Source organism: Carya illinoinensis, chromosome 9 (genome assembly GCF_018687715.1).
Source record: "Carya illinoinensis cultivar Pawnee chromosome 9, C.illinoinensisPawnee_v1, whole genome shotgun sequence".
In the NCBI taxonomy this organism is placed as follows: domain Eukaryota; kingdom Viridiplantae; phylum Streptophyta; class Magnoliopsida; order Fagales; family Juglandaceae; genus Carya; species Carya illinoinensis.
In genome coordinates, this window is record NC_056760.1 from 2,263,129 (window position 1) to 2,282,878 (window position 19,750).

A 19,750-nucleotide genomic window follows, 5' to 3' on the forward strand; every position below is an offset into this window, starting at 1 on the left:
TTACTACTACTCAGTACTGACTTTATATTTGGGTCTACCACGTGACAGTATTTCACGACCGACGCCAATATATATGCGACTTCCCCCACCCACCATACACTTGTTGTCTTGTGGTAGAGCTTTCACTTTTTTTTTTTTTTTTCTTTTTAATTCTTCCATTTTTGTCTCTTTTAGAAATTTGTTATAATTAGCTATTTCTCTAGCTAGCTTGTTTGTTTTTCAGTTGGATCATCAATACAATAGATGGCTTTGGATCGACCACGTTTTCTTGAATACATTAATATATATATATATATAATATTATAAAAATATTACTAATTATTCGTGACTAGTTATTTCATATAAAAATAATTATCTTATGTAAAAATAAATTTATTTTCATCATAAATAATTATTATCATTATAAATAACTCGTCATATTCCTTTTATCTTGTAGTGATATATTATATACACAGCAACGACCTACGTCCAAATACTTTGCTGATGCAAGAGCTTACAACATGAACTTCGTGATGTTTACTGTTTTCCATGGATATACAATATTTAAACAAACAAAAACGCAGTAGTTGTACTCATGTTATTTCGAGTCAAAAGTCTATGATCTGTTCATAATTAAAAACATGTAGCTAGGTTTTTTCCCTCTTTAATTAATCAAAGGTGAGATTTGATGGGATCAACTGAAACGTACGTACGTAGGCTTCAAAAAAAGTAACGATAGAAGTTATAAGATTTTTGAAAAATTAATGGGCGAGATCAGTATCATGATGATAATCATGATCATCAGGGTTTGTTGTGTATATATATATATTGGGTCGTTATTTAATTAGCAAGATCGAAGCTGGTGAAACTCATCTGAGAATTAACAACTTTACTTCATCATATATATTTTACGTTAAGAGAACAAACACTAATAGTATACGACTCTAATTTTCTGATAGGGACCGTGCGCAGTGGTACTTAATTTATATATAATGTTGTCTAGCGCTGTCGTGTAGAAAAAGTACTGCTAAATGACATAATGAAATTGCATATTAAAACTAATTTTAAATCATGAGATTTTAAAACAAAATCCTGCCAAAATGCAGATGATGATGATGATGATAAGGTTAATTGCTTGTTGGGATCTCTCTGAATAATATTATCGTTTATGTTATGCAATCAAATAGTCACAAAACTGACCGACCGACCATCGCCTGACGGCCTGATCTGCCCATATAATATTATATACGTACTGGAAGTAAAATATAATTTGAAACATCAATCCAATCAAATAATCAGATCATCATGATCAGGGCTGCTCAAGTTCCACCTAGATATATTGCCACAGTTGACTTTCTGGTAATTGGTAAAATTGATTCATGAAATCCGAAAATTAGCCCCCATCTCGGACTATTTACAAGGCTCAATCGATTGAGGTCAACTAATGTCCGTGACGGCCATTAGATTCAAACTTTTCACATTTTCTTTTTTACCGCGCGCGTACTGCGCCTGCAGGCCTCTATATCCCATTTGTACGTGACCATGAATGTATACAATATATATTACATATATGCGCATGCTCTGAATTACCAGATCATACAGGCCGTGGAGATAGGGAAGATGATGAATATTAATCACTTCCAATAACCAAATCATAAAGTAAAGTACTAGCTAATTAGCAGACAAGTAGTACGTCAAAACCCAAGAAGTTAAAGTACATGCATGTTGGCCAGATCACATTAAAAACTAATAAGCTGGCCTGCCGAGTACTACTCCTACCACTACTAGAAACCAATGAGAGTGATTTCGTTGCCTAGCCTCCACTTGCTTTTGTCGGCAAGTTGACGCTTAGAAAACACGAGTTTGAGAACCGTAGTTCCAGAGAGAGAAAGTCAAAAGGTTGGGAAGGGCATGGGATATTAATACATATAACAAAATATGTGCATGTGCGATTTACCACCCATTCCTGACCTGGTAAAGTACTTGGCCCTCCTCGAGCCTTTCAAGAGCTTGGAAAAGTCATCTCATCTCTCTCTCTCTCTCTCTCTCTCTCTCTCTCTCAACGCTTCTATTTCCCGTGTTTTGACTTTCCAATTTTGAAAGCCCGATCAGTACTCACTCACCCACACGCATATAAAATCCACCCCCAACGTCTTCAAAACCCTGCAACAGCTTCGCAACCCAGCTGATATACCCTTTTCAAATACTCATCAAATACTCAATTCCTGAGTATTAATTCACAACTCTGCAACAGCTTCGCAACCCAGCTAACTAGCTATACCCTTTGTCAAATACTCAATTCTTCCGGGTTTTTATTGGCTTTAGATGGATGAGATCGATGTTCCTCGATTCTTTCTCTGCCCCATCTCTCTTGAAATCATGAAGGATCCTGTTACAGTCCTTACTGGGATAACCTACGACCGTGAAAGCATCGAAAAATGGTTGTTTTCCGGGAAAAACAATACCTGCCCGGTCACAAAACAAGCTCTCCCTGTTGATTGTGACCTCACACAAAACCACACTCTCCGGAGATTGATCCAATCGTGGTGTATCATGAACGCTTCACATGGCATCGAAAGGATTCCAACACCCAAGCCTCCGATCCACAAAAATCAGATTTCCAAGCTAATCAACGATGCCAAATCCCCACAGTTGAAGATGAAATGTTTAGAAAAGCTCCGCTCAATCGCTTCCGAGAGCGAAACCAATAAACGTTGCATGGAAGCTGCAGGTGCCGTTCAGTTCCTAGCGTCAATAGTCTGTAACACTAATTATTCGGCATCAGAACAAGTTTCGGATGATGGGCTTGACTTTACAAGTGCAAGCTGTGAAGCCCTGAGCATCCTCCACAATCTCCAAGTTTCTGAAGCATGCCTAAAGAGCCTCACTGGGAAAAATGATGAATTTATCAGCAGCTTAATACGAGTGATGCAACGTGGGAACTACGATTCTCGCGCTTATGCTGTTTTATTATTGAAATCTATGTTTGAAGTGGCTGAAGGGATGCAGATGATCAATTTGAGAACCGAATTCTTCATCGAAATAGTCCAAGTCTTGCACGATCAGATTTCGCAGCAGGCTTCCAAAGCTGTATTGAAATTACTAATCCAGCTTTGTCCATGGGGAAGAAACAGAACTAAAGCAGTCGAAGCCGGAGCAGTTTCTATTTTGATAGAACTTCTTCTTGATTCTTCCGAACGGAGGACTTGTGAAATGATTTTAATGGCGTTGGAAATGCTGTGCGGATGCGCGGAGGGAAGGGCCGAGCTTTTACAGCACGGAGCTGGACTGGCTATTGTGTCAAAGAAAATTCTCAGGGTTTCCCAGGTCGGGAGCGACAGGGCGGTGAGAATTCTTTGGTCCATTTCGAAGTTCTCTGCAGCTCCGGCTGTTCTTCAGCAAATGTTGCAGCTGGGCGTTGTGACAAAGCTGTGTATAGTTCTTCAAGTGGACTGTGGGAACAAGGCTAGAGAGAAAGCTAGAGAAATACTTAAATTACATGCTAGGGCATGGAAGAGTTCTCCATGTATACCAAACAATTTGCTTTCTTGGTATCCGTCTTGAGGGAGATCGAGTAAATTGTGCCTTTCTGTTTGAAGGATCCTTTTTATGCACTTGTACATAATTAATTATTGGATTACATGGGGATTAATTAATTATTAGACCCCAAAATATATGATGAAATTCATGTAAGATCATTGCAAATCACAAATATTATTAGCTGTGCCGGCACTTTTCACTAATCGCTTGGAAGGTTTTTTTTCTTTTTTTCCCCTTTTCTAGGCTCGATTATTGATGGACAGATTGTTTGGAATTTGGAATTTGGAATTGCATATTATGGGCAAAAAATACTCCAATAATGTTCTACAATATGATACACAAGTCAAGTAAAGATAATAGATATATTTTTCTTTTGGAATTAACGGATCGAATACAATATATTTGGGAGTCTTTTTCTTTTGATCTTGGGTACGTGTGATCGAGATTATATTAATTATATATATATATATATGGCTGTCCATACTCCATATATGATCACAATTAATAAGAAAATTAATAGATATGCAAGTGGTACTTCATGATCTCATGTTTCTTCTCCATTTTCAATATTAATATTGTTACCTTTTATAAAGTGGTTATAATGGCACGAATTTAGAGCAATATATATGAGTTCTTCTTCCCAAAAGATAATAATGGAAAGCCGTATGCTATCTTCCCATCTTTCTTCATAATTTCCTAGATTTCATTGTTGCCACTAATCGTGCGCTTCCCATGTCAGGTATTCTGTAAACCAGCTTATCACAGGCCCTGCTGTAGCTAGCTAGCTAGGACGTTTTCTATTTGAATTTGTAATAGATGAGCTATAAACAGGGTGCTTTAGATAACCAATAGTATTGGATCTCCATGCACAGATCATGCACGGCTTCTGTATTCAAGTTGACTGCAACGACCAGGCCGTAACGTCGCAATCATTCTGGTGTTCCTGACCCATCGTAGTTCATGTAAAAACACGGCCTGAGACTGTAAAAACAAATATATATATATATATACATATAGAGAGAGAGAGATAATACAATACTCTCTCTCTCTCTCTATATATATTCCGTTGAATCAATATATAAGATATATAGCTAATTATTTCTCATATTCTAGTCACTTTTACGTGGCCATATTCTAATTAATTAAAAAGAAATATAAAAAAACTGATCAGGGTATTAATATCATGTCATTTAATTAATTTAGGGTATTAATATCATGTCATTTAATTAATTTCCCAATATGAATAATTAATTACCGCAAGCTGTCAGGCTGGGGTAAAAGAGATCAACTTCTCTTCCTCTTGTACATGATATATATAGTTCGATGATCAGTTGATGATCTCTTGATCTGAGGATTAGATAAGCCATTAATCCCAAGATTACTGCTAATTAATTGGTTCATGATCAATAACTACTTCGTCGCCTACATTATTATTTATACAGATAACTGCTCTCTAAATAAAAATGTAGGCCTGTAATGACTATATGATGTGGTACTATAGTAGTATACCACAAGAGCTGTTAGAGATATAAAGTGATCCACGTACTAATGTCAATGTCCCATGTTTCAACTTTTTTTTTTTTTAGTCTTTTTTCCCCCCTCTTCCTTTCTCCTATTGCCTCTCCCCTCCTCCCCCTTTCCTTCTCCCTTTCTAATTCCTTATTGACATTGCCGTCGTAGACTCTCATCGATGTAGCTGTCGAACCTTCCTCGTCGACATTGCCCTTCATCGCAATCCAATCATCTTTCTCACCTTCGTCACTAACATCAGAATGTCGGCATTGTCGTCATTGCTGCCACTCCACACCAACATATATGATCTCTCTCTCTCTCTCTCTCTCTCTCTCTCTCTCTCGCTCTCTCTCTCCCCTCTTGGTTAGGCTAGGGGCGGGGGAAGTAAAATTGAAAAAAACAAAAACAAAAACAAACAAAATTAACTAGCATTGTGCCATGACAGTTTGTAGAACTCTTTTGTTTCTATAGTATTTTATAATGGAATAGTTATATATATATATTAAGTGCTGGCAGACTGATACACTAACACAATAGCAAGACCATGAATGCGCAAAATGAGGAGTTTTTTTATTTGTTTTTAATATTTTGATTGATTTTTTTTATCCACTAATTAACAATATTTTTTAATGATTTTTGTGATTATTTATTTATTTTTTAGATTTTTATTTTTAAATATTTGTAATTTTTTTAGGTGGCATGTTTTTTTTTCCTTCTTCTGTAGTGAGCATGGTTTTCTTTATCTTGATTAAGGATTATTTTTTAATTTTTTTATGATCTTTTTATTTCTTTTTACAGTTCTTTCTTAAAAAAACTGGCATTATCTATACGCATGTTCTTTCTTAAACCGCCACAATTACCTATACGCATGTTTGACAAACTCGTATTATCTATACCCATCAACTGACAGAGAGACTTCTATACACATGCACTAACCTTGACCAATTGACAAAGGGACACAACAACCAGATTTTTGTATTGATACAACTGGCAGAAATCACAAAAAATAAATTACTAACACAACCTACCACTTACACAAAATCAGGAAACACAAATAAAATACCGACTTCTACACTGACACAACCCAGCACTCATAATCGAAAAACAAATAAAATAAACTGACAGAACCCACCACTCTCGAAAAACACAAATAAAATCTAGCTAATAAAATCAACAGACTTTTGTATGGACAGTAAAAGAAATAAAATAGAAGGGAAAAAAATATGTACACACAGGGCACTGAAGGATAATGAATTTACTGTTTATTACTATAGTAGCTGGATAGCTGTTTATTTTTAAGCATGCACTTTTTGTTTGTTTATATTCTTTATCTTAGAATTGGAGTATGTTTTATCAACAAAAGAAAAGGAATTGGAGTATATATGTACGTAGCGTTGAGCTTGGGCTAAGCTTGTTTGCGCGTCATGTAACATGCCCGGAGTCATTTGGGACGTTAAGCAAAGTCTTGAAGACTCGATCGTAATGATTAATTTTCAGAATCGTGTTTTGTGTTGGTAAACTCAACTAAATTCTCACAACACCGGCCATGATCACGATGATCTGTTTATAAATTGTAGATTAATGTCATCTTGAAATTATGCCAATAATAATAATTATAATATAAGTTCCCTTGTTAATTACGTGATATATATAATTAAGCTTACTTACACATGATAAAGCCAAAGCCTCATGTTTCACCGAAAGTAATTACTGGCCGTACGTTCTATGTCAAATGATAGTGACCATGTCTCTTAATTCGTACATCGATCGCTAAGATCAATCCAAGCCACAATTGCACGGCATATATGCGCAAATATGGGTTCTGATCATGTCGAGTACTAGGCAATTTAATTAACTCCGTCGTCGTCCAACCATATAATATTGCTAATTAGCAGCGTCCTAGATGGGTGCATGGTTTATTAAAATATTATATATATTAAGATCTATGCATTTAATACTCTGATCAAACTTTCAATACCTTTTACCTTTTGACTGGCCTGGCCTTTGGTTGACATGTTTTAAAGTTTTAGTCGTGACTCATGCGCTAGTTAGCTCCTTCAAAAGATTAATTGGATACGATCAAACTTTTGGACCCTTTGTAATTCTTCTGAAAGGATCAATCGTCAATTCAATATATAATGATTTTGGGAGTCGTTTTCTTGGATCATGTGCTTAATTTCATGGCGGGACCATAAGTTGCATACATGTATTATATACATTTCTACCCCTTCCAAGTTTCTAATTAAGCTAGCCCACTTAATTATTACTTAATTTGCCAATTTCTAGTCTCGAGTGCCCGAGAGAGCCATCGGTTAATCATTATAAGATTTTAATCTTTGAATGCTCCAACCAATTAAGGAAGACCAAATGAATTCAGCGTTGAAAAAACATGAGGTACAAAATTAACATAAAATTCAGATGGTCGAACTTATATATAGAGAGAATGGAATATGTTTAATATTATACCCCCTAGCTAGCTACAACATGTTTAAAATTCAGCGTTGAAAAAACATGTCGTTCACAAATTCTGCGAAGGTCAACGATAGAAAATTACTATTTTATCTTCATGCACTTTTATGTGAAAGGTAGATTTTTTAATCTAAGCTAGGTTAAATACATAAAATTAAAAAGGCTTTCATTCAATTATATTAATTAATTCAGATCCAAAAAATGGAACACTCATCATAATATATATCAAGGCAGAGACGACCAGGGTACGTATATATATAGGCCGTATATAGGCCATATATGTATATATTGGCCAGCCAAAGATATTATATATATATATATATAGAAACTTCCTCCTCCAATTCGACCTTGAAAACTGGCCGTATCCGTATGATTCTTGCAAGTAATTGCATACATTTGGCGTGCAGTATCTCTCTTCTATTAATTAATCTACGGTCAATTGTGTATGAAAAAGTAAATATACATGCATGATCATATTCTACAAACTGCGGGCGCCTGATATATCTATCATGAGTTCGTAGGTGCGCGTTGGGCATTACAGGCAGCAATATTCATTTCAATCTATTGCGCGTAAAATAGTTGAATTTATATCACGTACGCGCACGCCATGGCCGGTACGCGTGTATATAGTAAATAGCGGCGATCGATTCACGCATGCATGCATATTGTTGAACTATCATCATGTCTATATACAACGTTTGTTTGAATGGATTAGATTGATTGCATGCAGTATTTCCGATCTTTTCGGTCCATTTAGTATTTCATATTGTGCACGTAATCGTCCTCCCAGTACAGCATGCATGCATCCAACAATATGGACGCTAACCAATTAAACACCCAGCTTTCTAACGCATTACGCGCGCGAACATGAGTCCCAACCAGCTCGCTAGCTTCCTTTTCAAATTACCCTTAACAAGCATTAATACTGTGGATATATATTAGCTAGCTAGATAAGATCGATGAAGATCAAATAATTGAGATTATACGTACCTGGCCTGCATATATAATATATATATATATATATATACCTTTCAAATGTGATCAGACCTCTGATTACTATATATGCCAAGTCAACATATATATGTAGCAGGAAAATTTAACAAAGGAATATGCGTACACTTTCCATCATGACTCTATTTAAACTATTATAACTGATTATTATATATTGTATCCTTTCAACTGTAAAAAATGATAAATAATATCTTAATCTAATTTAACATGAGTTCAGATCATGGATAGACAATAATATATAATTCGAAAATAGGTGACGTGACGCAATTATCTTCTTAACGGTAGGATTCTAATTTATCATTGATAGTTTAGGGTTCAAAATATATAACGCCTAATTTATTGGTGGGTAAAATTATAATTTCCTAAAAAAAGTACTAGGCGTACTGCATCCACTTGACTTTTGAGTGAAAATGAGAGACAAATTCACTACAAGAAATTTGATCTATTGCAGTGATTTTTATATTGTTGCAAAAAAAATCGTTGCAAAAGGTCTTCTATTACAACGTTTTTTAAATCGTTGCAATTTTTTTCTTCAAAACTGAAAATGATTGATGATATTTATATTTCTAGCGAAAAATTTAATATTTGCAGCGATTTTAATCGTTGTATTTATAAAAATATATTTGCAGCGCCTAATAATAGTCAGAATTGAGTTGAGCGCCCAATTTAATTTTTTCCCCCCCGATTTCCTCTTTCTTTTCCCTCCAGTAGCCTCGCGCCCCCCCCTCCCCCCTCTCGATCCGCAACACTTTCTCCATCGACCCACGCCGCCGCGCACAGCCCATCACCAGTGACCCCACCAAGTCACTACGACCTCACCTCGACATCCGCCCCCTACTTCTCCCCCAAACCCCATGCCGGAAATTTCCTTTTCCCCAAATCTGGCCTCACCTCTCTCTCGGATTTCTCCTTATCGTCGTCGCTAGGGGCGCGTTTCTCCACCACTCACACGTCGATGCCATCGCCATCGCCAGTCCTCTATTGGAGCCTCCTTCTCCTCTGTGCCTAGTGTAACAGCCCGCTAGAAATTTAATTGTGAAATTTATATTGACTTTAGGAATCTCGTGAAGATCCCATAAGTTTTCACGAATCCATTAATCGTATAGGTTTTAGTCTAACTACATAGTTAGTGTTATTATTTACTATGGTATCCGAAATGTGTTTTTGATTATTGGAGATAGTTAGAAATGTCAAAATGTATTATGGTTTGTGTCATTAAATTGGAAGGTTATTTAAGGTCTTATGGTGCAATAACAATTTTTCATATTTTCGAACGAAACGTCTGCTCAAAACTGTAGATATTATTGGATAAAAATATCTTGAGCTAATTTTTGTAGATATTATTGGATAAAAATATTTTAAACTAATTTTGTGGATATTATTGGATAAGAATATTTTAAGCTAATTTCGTGGATATTATTGGGTAAGAGAGTCCTACACTTAACTCTCACATCGGGTAAGAGAGTCCCACACTTAACTCTCACTTTGGGTAAGAGAAAACTACACTCAACTCTCAACTCCAGTCTTATCATCTTCTTTATCTCGTCCATAAGTATCTCCAGCCATCACCCACGAACTTATCTTCATTTACACGTTCCTTTAAAAGAATATCAAATACTTTCTCTCGGACAGCTTTTAGGAGTTCTTTTGCACGCTCATTTCGAAGCTTTTTTCCTCGTGATCGCGTTTAAAGTTTTATAAGAAATGCGGAGATCGAGGTAAGTTAGCTTTTAACTTACTAGCAGTCTACTGTGTATGTGTGCTAAGTAAAGGAACTACAGTGTATGTATGTATGTTATCATATATGTCATGCCATGCCAAGTTATCATGTAATTGTCTATTATACAGAATTTATTCTGTCATCAAATTTTATCTGTTACATAATATATTCTGTCATGTATTACTGTACATTACAAGTATGTCATGTTAAATATGTTGTCTATTATATGTTATGCCATGTTACGAAATGTTTCTATCTCAAGTTGGTCATGTATTTCAAGTTATGTTCAAATCACGTTATGTTACGTCAGGGTTTCAGTCCTTTCGTATTCCAGTCATGTTTCATCTTGAGTACATTCAGTTTGTGTAGAATACATGGGGCCACAACAACTGTGGAGTATGTATTTAACTGCATTGTGATGTGTAGAATACATGGGGCCACAACAACTGTAGAGTATGTATTTACACGTAGAATACATGGGGTCACAACAACTGTGGAGTATGTATTTAACTGCATTGTGATGTGTAGAATACATGGGGCCACAACAACTGTGGAGTATGTATTTACACGTAGAATACATGGGGTCACAACAACTGTGGAGTATGTATTTTTCATGTTAAGTCAAGTTTGTGTAGAATACATGAGGCCACAACAACTGTGGAGTATGTATTTACACGTAGAATACATGGGGCCACAATCACTATGGAGTATGTATTTTTCATGTTAAGTCAAGTTTGTGTAGAATACATGGGGCCACAACAACTGTGGAGTATGTATTTTTCATGTTCAGTCAAGTTTCAGAACAAGTTCATGATAAGTCAAGTTTCATATCACATTCATGTTAAGTCAAGTTTCAGAACAAGTTCATGATAAGTTAAGTTTCATATCATGTTCATGTTAATTCAAGTTTCAGAGCAAGTTCATGCTAAATCAAGTTTCAGATTAAGTTCATGTCAAGTTAAGTTCAGTTCATATTTCAATTTAAGTTATATCAATTATGCTATGTTGTACGCCAAGTTATGCTTTAATTACTTATGAATTTGATTATGCATTTATACTTTTACTATCATCCATGCATCATTAGCTTGTGTGGAAGTTTTTTGTTAACTTACTGAGATTTGTAATCAAATCTCACTTTGGTAGTCCCAACTACCATTCCCCCCGAATGGTAGATCTTGTTACAGGACCTAAAGGAGAATCAGGAACTGATCAATTAGACACAGTTGACTAAGCGACGGTGCGACGTCAATGTTAATATAGTAGTTAACGTAAATTACTACTTGTACGATGGAGTTGTATCTCTAGTACTTTTTGGATCATAACCATTTTGGACTAGTGTTGTGATCTTAGTTGTTCAATGGGTCTTTATGTATGAAATATGTTTTAAGCATTTGGAATATTTTCAATTTGGTGCATAGTATTGCTAAAAAAAAAAATTATCCGCTGCGAATATTGCATAATGTTATATGCATGTTAGGAACATTGCATTTTATATGTCATGAACGGGGGCAGGTAACCTTGTGTTGCATGTCTTGACGCTTCAAATGTCCGTCCGATCCCAAACAGAATTTGGGGGCGTCACACCTAGCCCAACCGCCCGAGGCCCTCCATCTCTCCCTTGCTCTGTTCGCAACCCACGGCCCCTACGTGGTTTACTTCTTTACCAGTCCCTTGTGAGTTTGGGTTCTTCTTTTCTTCTGTTTTTCTTCATGTTTTGCTAGAATATATATATATATATATATATATATATATATAAATATATGTAATTCTCACCCTGACATTCATGATTTCCCATTTGTTACATTTCCGAGGCTCAAATCTATGTTAATTGATTTGAGATTGCTATCCTGTAACGGAAACCCTAATTTATTAGACACTCGATTTGTTAATGCATTGTTGGTGTTTCCGTGTGTATGTCGCCCACTGATTGCAAAGGAATGGGCTTCTTGTGCATTATTGATTCATAGAGAATTTTTATGTCATGTTATAAATTCCCTCTTGTGCATTATTGCTCTATGTATAAATTCTTAAGTAAAAGTTATTACTTGAATGCCTACGAGCTCTTATAATTAAGTATTTAAAGCTTAGTCTATTCTACTTTGATGTACTGTGTCTAAAATTCTCTACGAATCTTTAATTCTCAACCTGATTGTCAATTTTTTATTTATTTATTCTGTACAACTCGGAGGGATTTAAGAATTGTGTCATTGTGGTCTCCTTTATTTGCATTATTTTATGTTTTGGCTTATTGTCTTTGTAATTCTTTCTTATACAGCTATAAGTGATTACAAACAATCTCTTCAGTTCCAAATTTGTAATAAGGAGAAAAGAAATATCCATATGGAGCTATACTTTATGGCTTTCTGTGTTTTATTCTTCTCATTTTCATTTTCACATTGCTTGGTTATTTTATCTTAGGATTTTTATTTGAAGATTCACGTTATAGGTTATTAGAGGTGGCAGAAGAATTGAGATATCTATATATGACATTGTTGTTGGTGATGTTGTACCTCTTAACATTGGTAATCAGGTATTACATGTTTCGTTGCCTAAGTTAAACTAAATTGGAATTGCCATAACTCTTTTTATATGCTTCAATAAATATTATTATGCCTTGTTACCAATAGGTAGCGGCTAATTGCTGATAAATTTCTTGCAACTAAAGTAGAAAAAAATGATTTGGCATTCATGACGACAAGCTCTGGTTTATCTAACATGATGTGGATATGATTTGAATAGCAACATCTTTAAGGAATAAGTACTAAGTAGGAATTATCTAACATGTGTACATGCGCGTGCATGCGCGCTTAACTCATCTTCCTAAAGTTTAAAGTGCGTGATCCATTTACAACCTTCTGAAAATTTCTGTATAACTTCATTTTTTTCATTAATTCTTTGTATGCTCCACTGGCATTCAGAATTTAATTACAACACTTGCTGGAGATCTTAGTGGTCCATTTTATGAGAATGCATTTGTTTAACACTTTTCTTGTCAATAAATGTAAAAGCTCGGAACAGAATCTCGTCACTTAAACGATTATTCTTGTTCAACTAAATGTTGGTCATAAATTTAGCATAATCTATTATGGATCTTTTCGACACCATGAATATGAAAGCATGTCCTTTTCATGGCCTCAAGAGCTACAACTCCTGCTTTTTCTCATGTACCTACTTCTTACTTTATGACTATCTGTTTTGGATGATATGAAATCTGTTTTGAATCACGTATTAATGGTTATCTTGTGGATATCCATGATACTCAAGAAATTGAAACTAACTATTTATTAATATTCAAGAAATTGATTGTTTGAATGTTGCTTTTGAAATATCTAACTAATGGTCCCAAAAACATAGATATCTACCAAATGTTTGCTATATGGTTGAGTGATTTTTTTTTTTTTTTTCATATTGTGGAAAAAGAAACTTGTTTTGGTTGCTGCATCAATTGCAGTTTATCCTGATGGCTGTGTTTGCATATCAATCCTACATCCTCCTGGTGAGGACCTGAATAGCTATGAGCTTGCAAGTGAATTCAAGACACTGATTTATACGGTATGTCATAAACACTTCAAACTAAAGCTCTCTTACTTTCTTTTTATAAATCTGGTAAATTTGAGATTGGAAGTCTTTGCTTTCCAAGTTCTGGTTCAAGGAAGGTTGTGGTGCTATGTTCATATTCTAAAGCAGTTGTTGAACTGTAGATTAAATTGCAAAATGTTTATATTATTTCTTTGTAAGTGAAAAATACTATTAAGCTTTTCTAGTGTTAACAATACACTTTTTTTCTAGAATTTTATAAAAAAGAGGTTTTATTCTAAAGTTGTACTTTACTTGAATGAAGTTCTACTTTGAGATCAGTAAATTAGATTGATACTGATGTGTTACAACTACTATGGAAAGTAGGTTTTCCATAGTATAAGAGCCAAGTTATAAATCAAACTAAGGTAGCCTTAATATGTTATCTCTTGGATTTATTGCGTCTTTTATGCTCTGATCATTTTGATCTGATTATGTATGTCTTAAGAAGTAAGACATGAATCCGTGGAAGAGGTGTGTATGCATGCTATTGAATTTAGGCTATCATTACTAGTAACTCTCATTGTTTTATGCTATATGATTGAAGTTGTTGGATGATATGAAATTTGTGCATGCCAAACCTATACTAGGTTTAATTTCTGAAGTCCAAATCTATCCATGTGATGGCTTTTGGTCTTTAAAACTGTTTTATGGTTTGCCACAAGTTTGGACTTTTGGGTATGGAAGGGAATGGGTTGATGGGTGTTCTTTACTGTGTTCTCAGTTTTTGAACTTTTCCCAGAAGCAGGAAAATGATACATGGGCTTGTGATGAGTTTTGACAGATCTATTGTATAGGGTAGACCGCAAATTTAGTGATCAGATATCTTTTGGGGTTTACTGAATTTGATTCCGTTTTTAATTGTCAATATACCTATGTGCATGCCTATGTTGCTAATATTTAATTGCTTTCTACTTTGATGTGTGTGGTTCGAATGGCAAGTAAAGTGGCATATATGCTATAAGCCTAAAGGCATGCTGCATATGGGTTATAATAATTGATAAGTTGGTCATATTAGTGAGTTAGAGTTATGGTCATATCAGTGAGTTAGTGTTATGGGATGATATTGAACAATATGCAAACACACGAACATAAACAGCAGGCGGAATCATGTGGTCTTTACTATTGCCAAAAATTTAATATAGTGGACATCGTGGACATTAAATTTGACACTACAAACATAGTGGACATCGTGGAAATTAAACATGCTGCATTGACATCACACAGCTATTTTGAAAACCATAAAGAAATCACTTTATGATCACAAGATTATAAAGAAAAATGTCGCAAGAGAACTCTATTAATGAAACTGAAGAAAAATAAGACTGAGCTACACACATAATATGTCTCACGCATAGCCTTTATATAGGCTACAATTTGAAATCTAAAACTAACTTTACCTGTAAAAAAGATCTAAAACTAACTCTAAAACAACTGATATTAAACGGACAACTCATAGCCTTTATATCAGGGCATGCTACTAAACGGACAACTCATACTGCATACGCAAATCCTAAAGGAAGATGATTTTACGTATATAGTTGGTCAGCGTCTCCCTAGTCATATTTGGTGCTTATTCCTACATATATTTGGGAGCTTATCAGACATGACACCTGGAATCACCTTCGCCAAGCATATTTGAGTCCATTTGTCATAGCTGTTATAAGGTATGGAGCCTCTCTTACAACTATAAATCTAGTTGACATAAACCATCATCTTCTTTGGGTGCTAATATCATGTAAGAACAGAGAAATATCAGCATGTTCTTGAAGTTTCTTTCGAATTATTACCTCTGGTTTATCTTCGCTAAAATAAATGTTAGTATTTGTGTTTCTCATCATCAAAACAATTTACTTAGGAGTTATTACTCATTGAAAATAAGTGCTGATGAAATATGTAGTCTGTTATGCAAGTTTACTTTAAATGCAAACCTGTTGTAGATAACCGGTGATAAGACGGAATTGTGTATTATGAAAAGGAGAATTGTTTGGTAGCTTGTTTGAAAATGATCTTTTTGTTTTTAGTCATTTAAACAATTTAGTTGGTGGGATTTTTCAACACAAGATAACAGGTGTAGAAGTCTGTGCAAAGGAAGTATAATTTTAGAACCTTGTCCAGCGTTTCTATGGTGTTAGTGTATCCGATTAAATATTCAATTGCGTGGCCACCTTTTTTTTCTATAACCATGTGAAAGTGTGTATAAGTAACAGTTTTCTGTTACATATCATTGATTGTAACTAATAAACAAGTTTCTCTTCAGATTCATTGATGAAGTTTCATCTGATTGGGCCCGAGGCTTCTCTATGTGTGTGTTTTGTGCTGTGTGCATGTGAATATTGTGGTAGTGTACCATAAATCCTGCTTAATACATCTTTCTTGCTGTATAGTAGAAAAAACACCTTTATTTTCTGACTTGAGGTAAAATGTGAATGAATTTCAGAAGTTTGAAATGGAGAGCAAGGTATTTTTGAGATGCTTGTGTTGGGTGAAAATTCCAGATTTTTTATACTTCTTTGTTCTCTTCTATTTCTAAGTAAATTCCTATCATTTCTACATTCTTAACCCATGATCTTCATATATCTTTCATGTAGAAAACTGGATGGCCTTTATTGGACAGCAAGCATGCTATAGTTGGAGGTGGCTTTGGCTAGAACATCTTATTCATTTTTGCAAAGAATAGGTGCAATAATAGTCTGTGTTGGATGATTAGAGAAATTTTAGCAGTACTTTGAAATGTATCAAGTTACCCCTACATCTACATAAATTATAATGTAAATGAATTTATAATTTGACTTGAGTAAGGATCATTGAGTACTTTGTTGTTATTTTTTATGTACCCTTTGTATTATTAAGTAAAGGGAATTAAATTCTAGTTGATCTACTAACTTTGCTTTTAATACAAGTGAAAAAAAAAATTACTGAAACTGTATGTTTCAGTATTAATTTTTTTTTTAATTTTGTAATTGAGTATTTGCAGCAATTTGTAGTCGCTGCAAATAGGTCAAAACTCGTTACAATTGATCGGTTTTAGCGATTTTAGTCCCTGAAAAAAATATTAAATACAACAAAACAAGCAAGCGTTGTTTTTTATATTGGGTATTTGCAGTGCTTTTGATATTGGGTATTTGCAGCGCTTTTTAATTTTTTGCGGCGATTTTAGTCCTTGGAAAAAATGTTAAATGCAACAAACAAAGCAAGTGTTGCTTCTGATATGGTGCATCTGCAGCGCTTTTTGATTAATTGCAGCGATTTTAGTCCTTGCAAAAAATTTAGATAGCAACGGAAGAAGCAAGCGCTACTTTTGATATGAGGTATTTGCAGCGCTATTGAAAGCTTTTGCAATGATTAAAATCACTGGAATTGTTCAAAAGCAGCGATCTTAATGAGAATTTCATAACCTATTTCCAGCGTTCTATTTTATACTTTGCAACGAAAAAAAAACGCTGCAATTGATATCAATTGCAACGTTTTTTTAATATCATTGCAATTGATCAAAAAAGAAAGGATTATAATGTTGAACGTGCAAGGAATATAAAAACTCTGCAATTGAGATATTGCAGCGTTTTTATGGAGTATTTGCAACATTTTTGAGCGCTGCAAAAGGCCAAATTTCTTGTAGTGAAAATAACTTCATGCAATTCTCTTATATGGGAAACTTCATGTAGCTAGACTTTTTAGTCACAAATTAAATCGCATCCAAACCTTATGGTTTAATCTTTTAATTAATTAATATATATATATAGTATCCTAATATATATATATATAGACACACAATATAACTATCATAAGTACGATCGATAGATATTAATACTGTCGAACAAGAAATGTGTAAAGATAATTGGCAAATATTAATGGATCATGAATTCAAACTTAAACACATATGTAGATAAGTGGACTTAGCTATAGCCTATGGACTGATATATCTTTACAATTTCGTATTTATGTCACAGTTGTTTACCGGCCATCCTATATATTCTATAGATAAATATAACCATATATATTCAGTAAAATAAGGAAATGATCATATTCCTCGATCGTATCCTAGCTCGGAAAAGTATCACGACCAGTTGACAAATTGAAGGGGCACCAATTAGCAATCAATGAATTTGGATCCGGCCTGTGTTTCTGCTCAGAGCCCTGGCAGCATTGGTGTTTGAAAGGTATGATTCCACATCATTTGAGAGATTGACCATACTACTTCTTGAGAAGCTATGCTTCGCCTAGAAATGGCAATGGTGGCCGCAACCCACAAATATTGCTTGTGTCATACCTTGCATGCAGATTGTTAAGCTCTATCTTGATGCCTCCGATTGGAGTCCGGTCCACAAAAGTACATCTGCTTATAATTGGAACTTGGACAACTATCCACAGAGAGTTCGGAAAGAGTGTGGCGTCCAAAGAAACCACTTTCTTCCACCAATTCGTTGGTTATGTTCGAGCTCATGAAGTGCTCTCATGGGTTTGACAGACTCAAAGACTTCAAACTTGAATCAAGCAATTCAGGCAACTCGAACCCTGTCGTCTTGGATCAGGCTGTTGATTTAAAAAATTTGCATAAACAAGTGCAAGATCATCTGTGAACCAGCAGGCATCATTGACGAGCTAGTCGACTCAAACGAGGAATACTCCCTTCGGCCCCATACGAATGACCCAATGAGCCATTTGGGGGATTCCCATGAGCCAAACTTCTTGACTGAACACCATCAGTGGATACCCCTTAATTAATTATTAAGGACTTTCCCCTTGTGTTTTTTCTGCAGCCACCACCAACGGGTACATTCCTGAGGGACCCGCCTTTTGTCCAATACCTTCTGCATGCAGCCCTTGCAAAAGTACCTTGGTTGTGTCAAGCTGTAGTTATTGTAGTAGCAAAATTTTGTGTTGCAAGAACCACACCGGGGACAATTTGGCGATATATCGATGTTTAGTTTCCATCCTCTCTCCATGATCATTTGCCATAGACTGCATATGCTTTATCAAAATTAAGCCCTCTCTGTCTCTCTCTGTGGGAGCTGGGAGAGATGTGGGTCAGTTGGAGAGAATACAGTAGTGCCAACAAAGTAATATGGGTTATTGGGAACGTTTATGCATACCCCAATGCACATGAATACTATTGGGTTTAAACTTGTTCAAGGGCATCTTGGAAATGCGTATGCATGCGCCCTATGCACATGAAAGTGCATGAAAAATTGGGATTTAATGGTGCCGTACTTGAGGACGACAGGTGGTGTGTCGCAGCCCCGGCCCGTAGGTTGATGCAAGGTGTCGGTGCACTGGGGAAACAATTGCTTAAGGGCCTCGAGAGGCTCATTTTAAGTTTCTTCCACGGGCAGAAATGCATTAGATCGCTTGATGGGGTTTCCCTCGAGTTCTTCTTGATCCTCAATGTCTCATCCTCCAATCACACAGATTTTATGTCCTCTCTAATAAAACTCAAGTTGATCTGGAGTTGGTATTCTGTTTTTGGAATAGATCAAGTATTGCTAGCTACAAAGAATCAAATGACATCATGGCATCAATCCTTGATATACATAATCCTAAAATAGTGCTCAAGAAAAGATCCTAAAAAATTAACTAACAACATTATTTAGGAATTTAAGCTTTATATATAGCTCACCTTTAATTTTCATCCACCAACCTCTCCCTTTTACGATCTTCTTGGTGTTCATCATCTGAAGAAAATTCTAAAGATTTGTAGGGGAGGACAGCTAGCATTAGCTGAATCTTGCATGAGATGATCATCATCAGTCGTCTATGCAGGCCGTGATCTGGTACTCGGTGATCAATCTAATGATCATATTGAATCAATCATGCATTTTTTTTTTTTTTTTAAGAATGTTTCGGACCTTATTGTAGCAAAAGCAAAACAAGTTTTGGGCACCACGTCGATCGTTGCATTATTGTAATAAACTCATTTTTCCTTGATGTATTTCTTTTTCTTGT

General features: G+C 35.3%; 1 protein-coding gene across 1 annotated transcript; it reads left to right on the forward strand.

Moving 5' to 3' along the window:
- Nucleotides 1–2,125: 2,125 nt before the first annotated feature.
- LOC122275311 (E3 ubiquitin-protein ligase PUB22-like) lies at nucleotides 2,126–3,722 on the forward strand. The gene has a single exon (XM_043084319.1). The coding sequence runs from the start codon at nucleotides 2,305–2,307 to the stop codon at nucleotides 3,541–3,543; it is 1,239 nt and encodes a 412-aa protein (XP_042940253.1). The 5' UTR covers nucleotides 2,126–2,304; the 3' UTR covers nucleotides 3,544–3,722.
- Nucleotides 3,723–19,750: the final 16,028 nt, after the last annotated feature.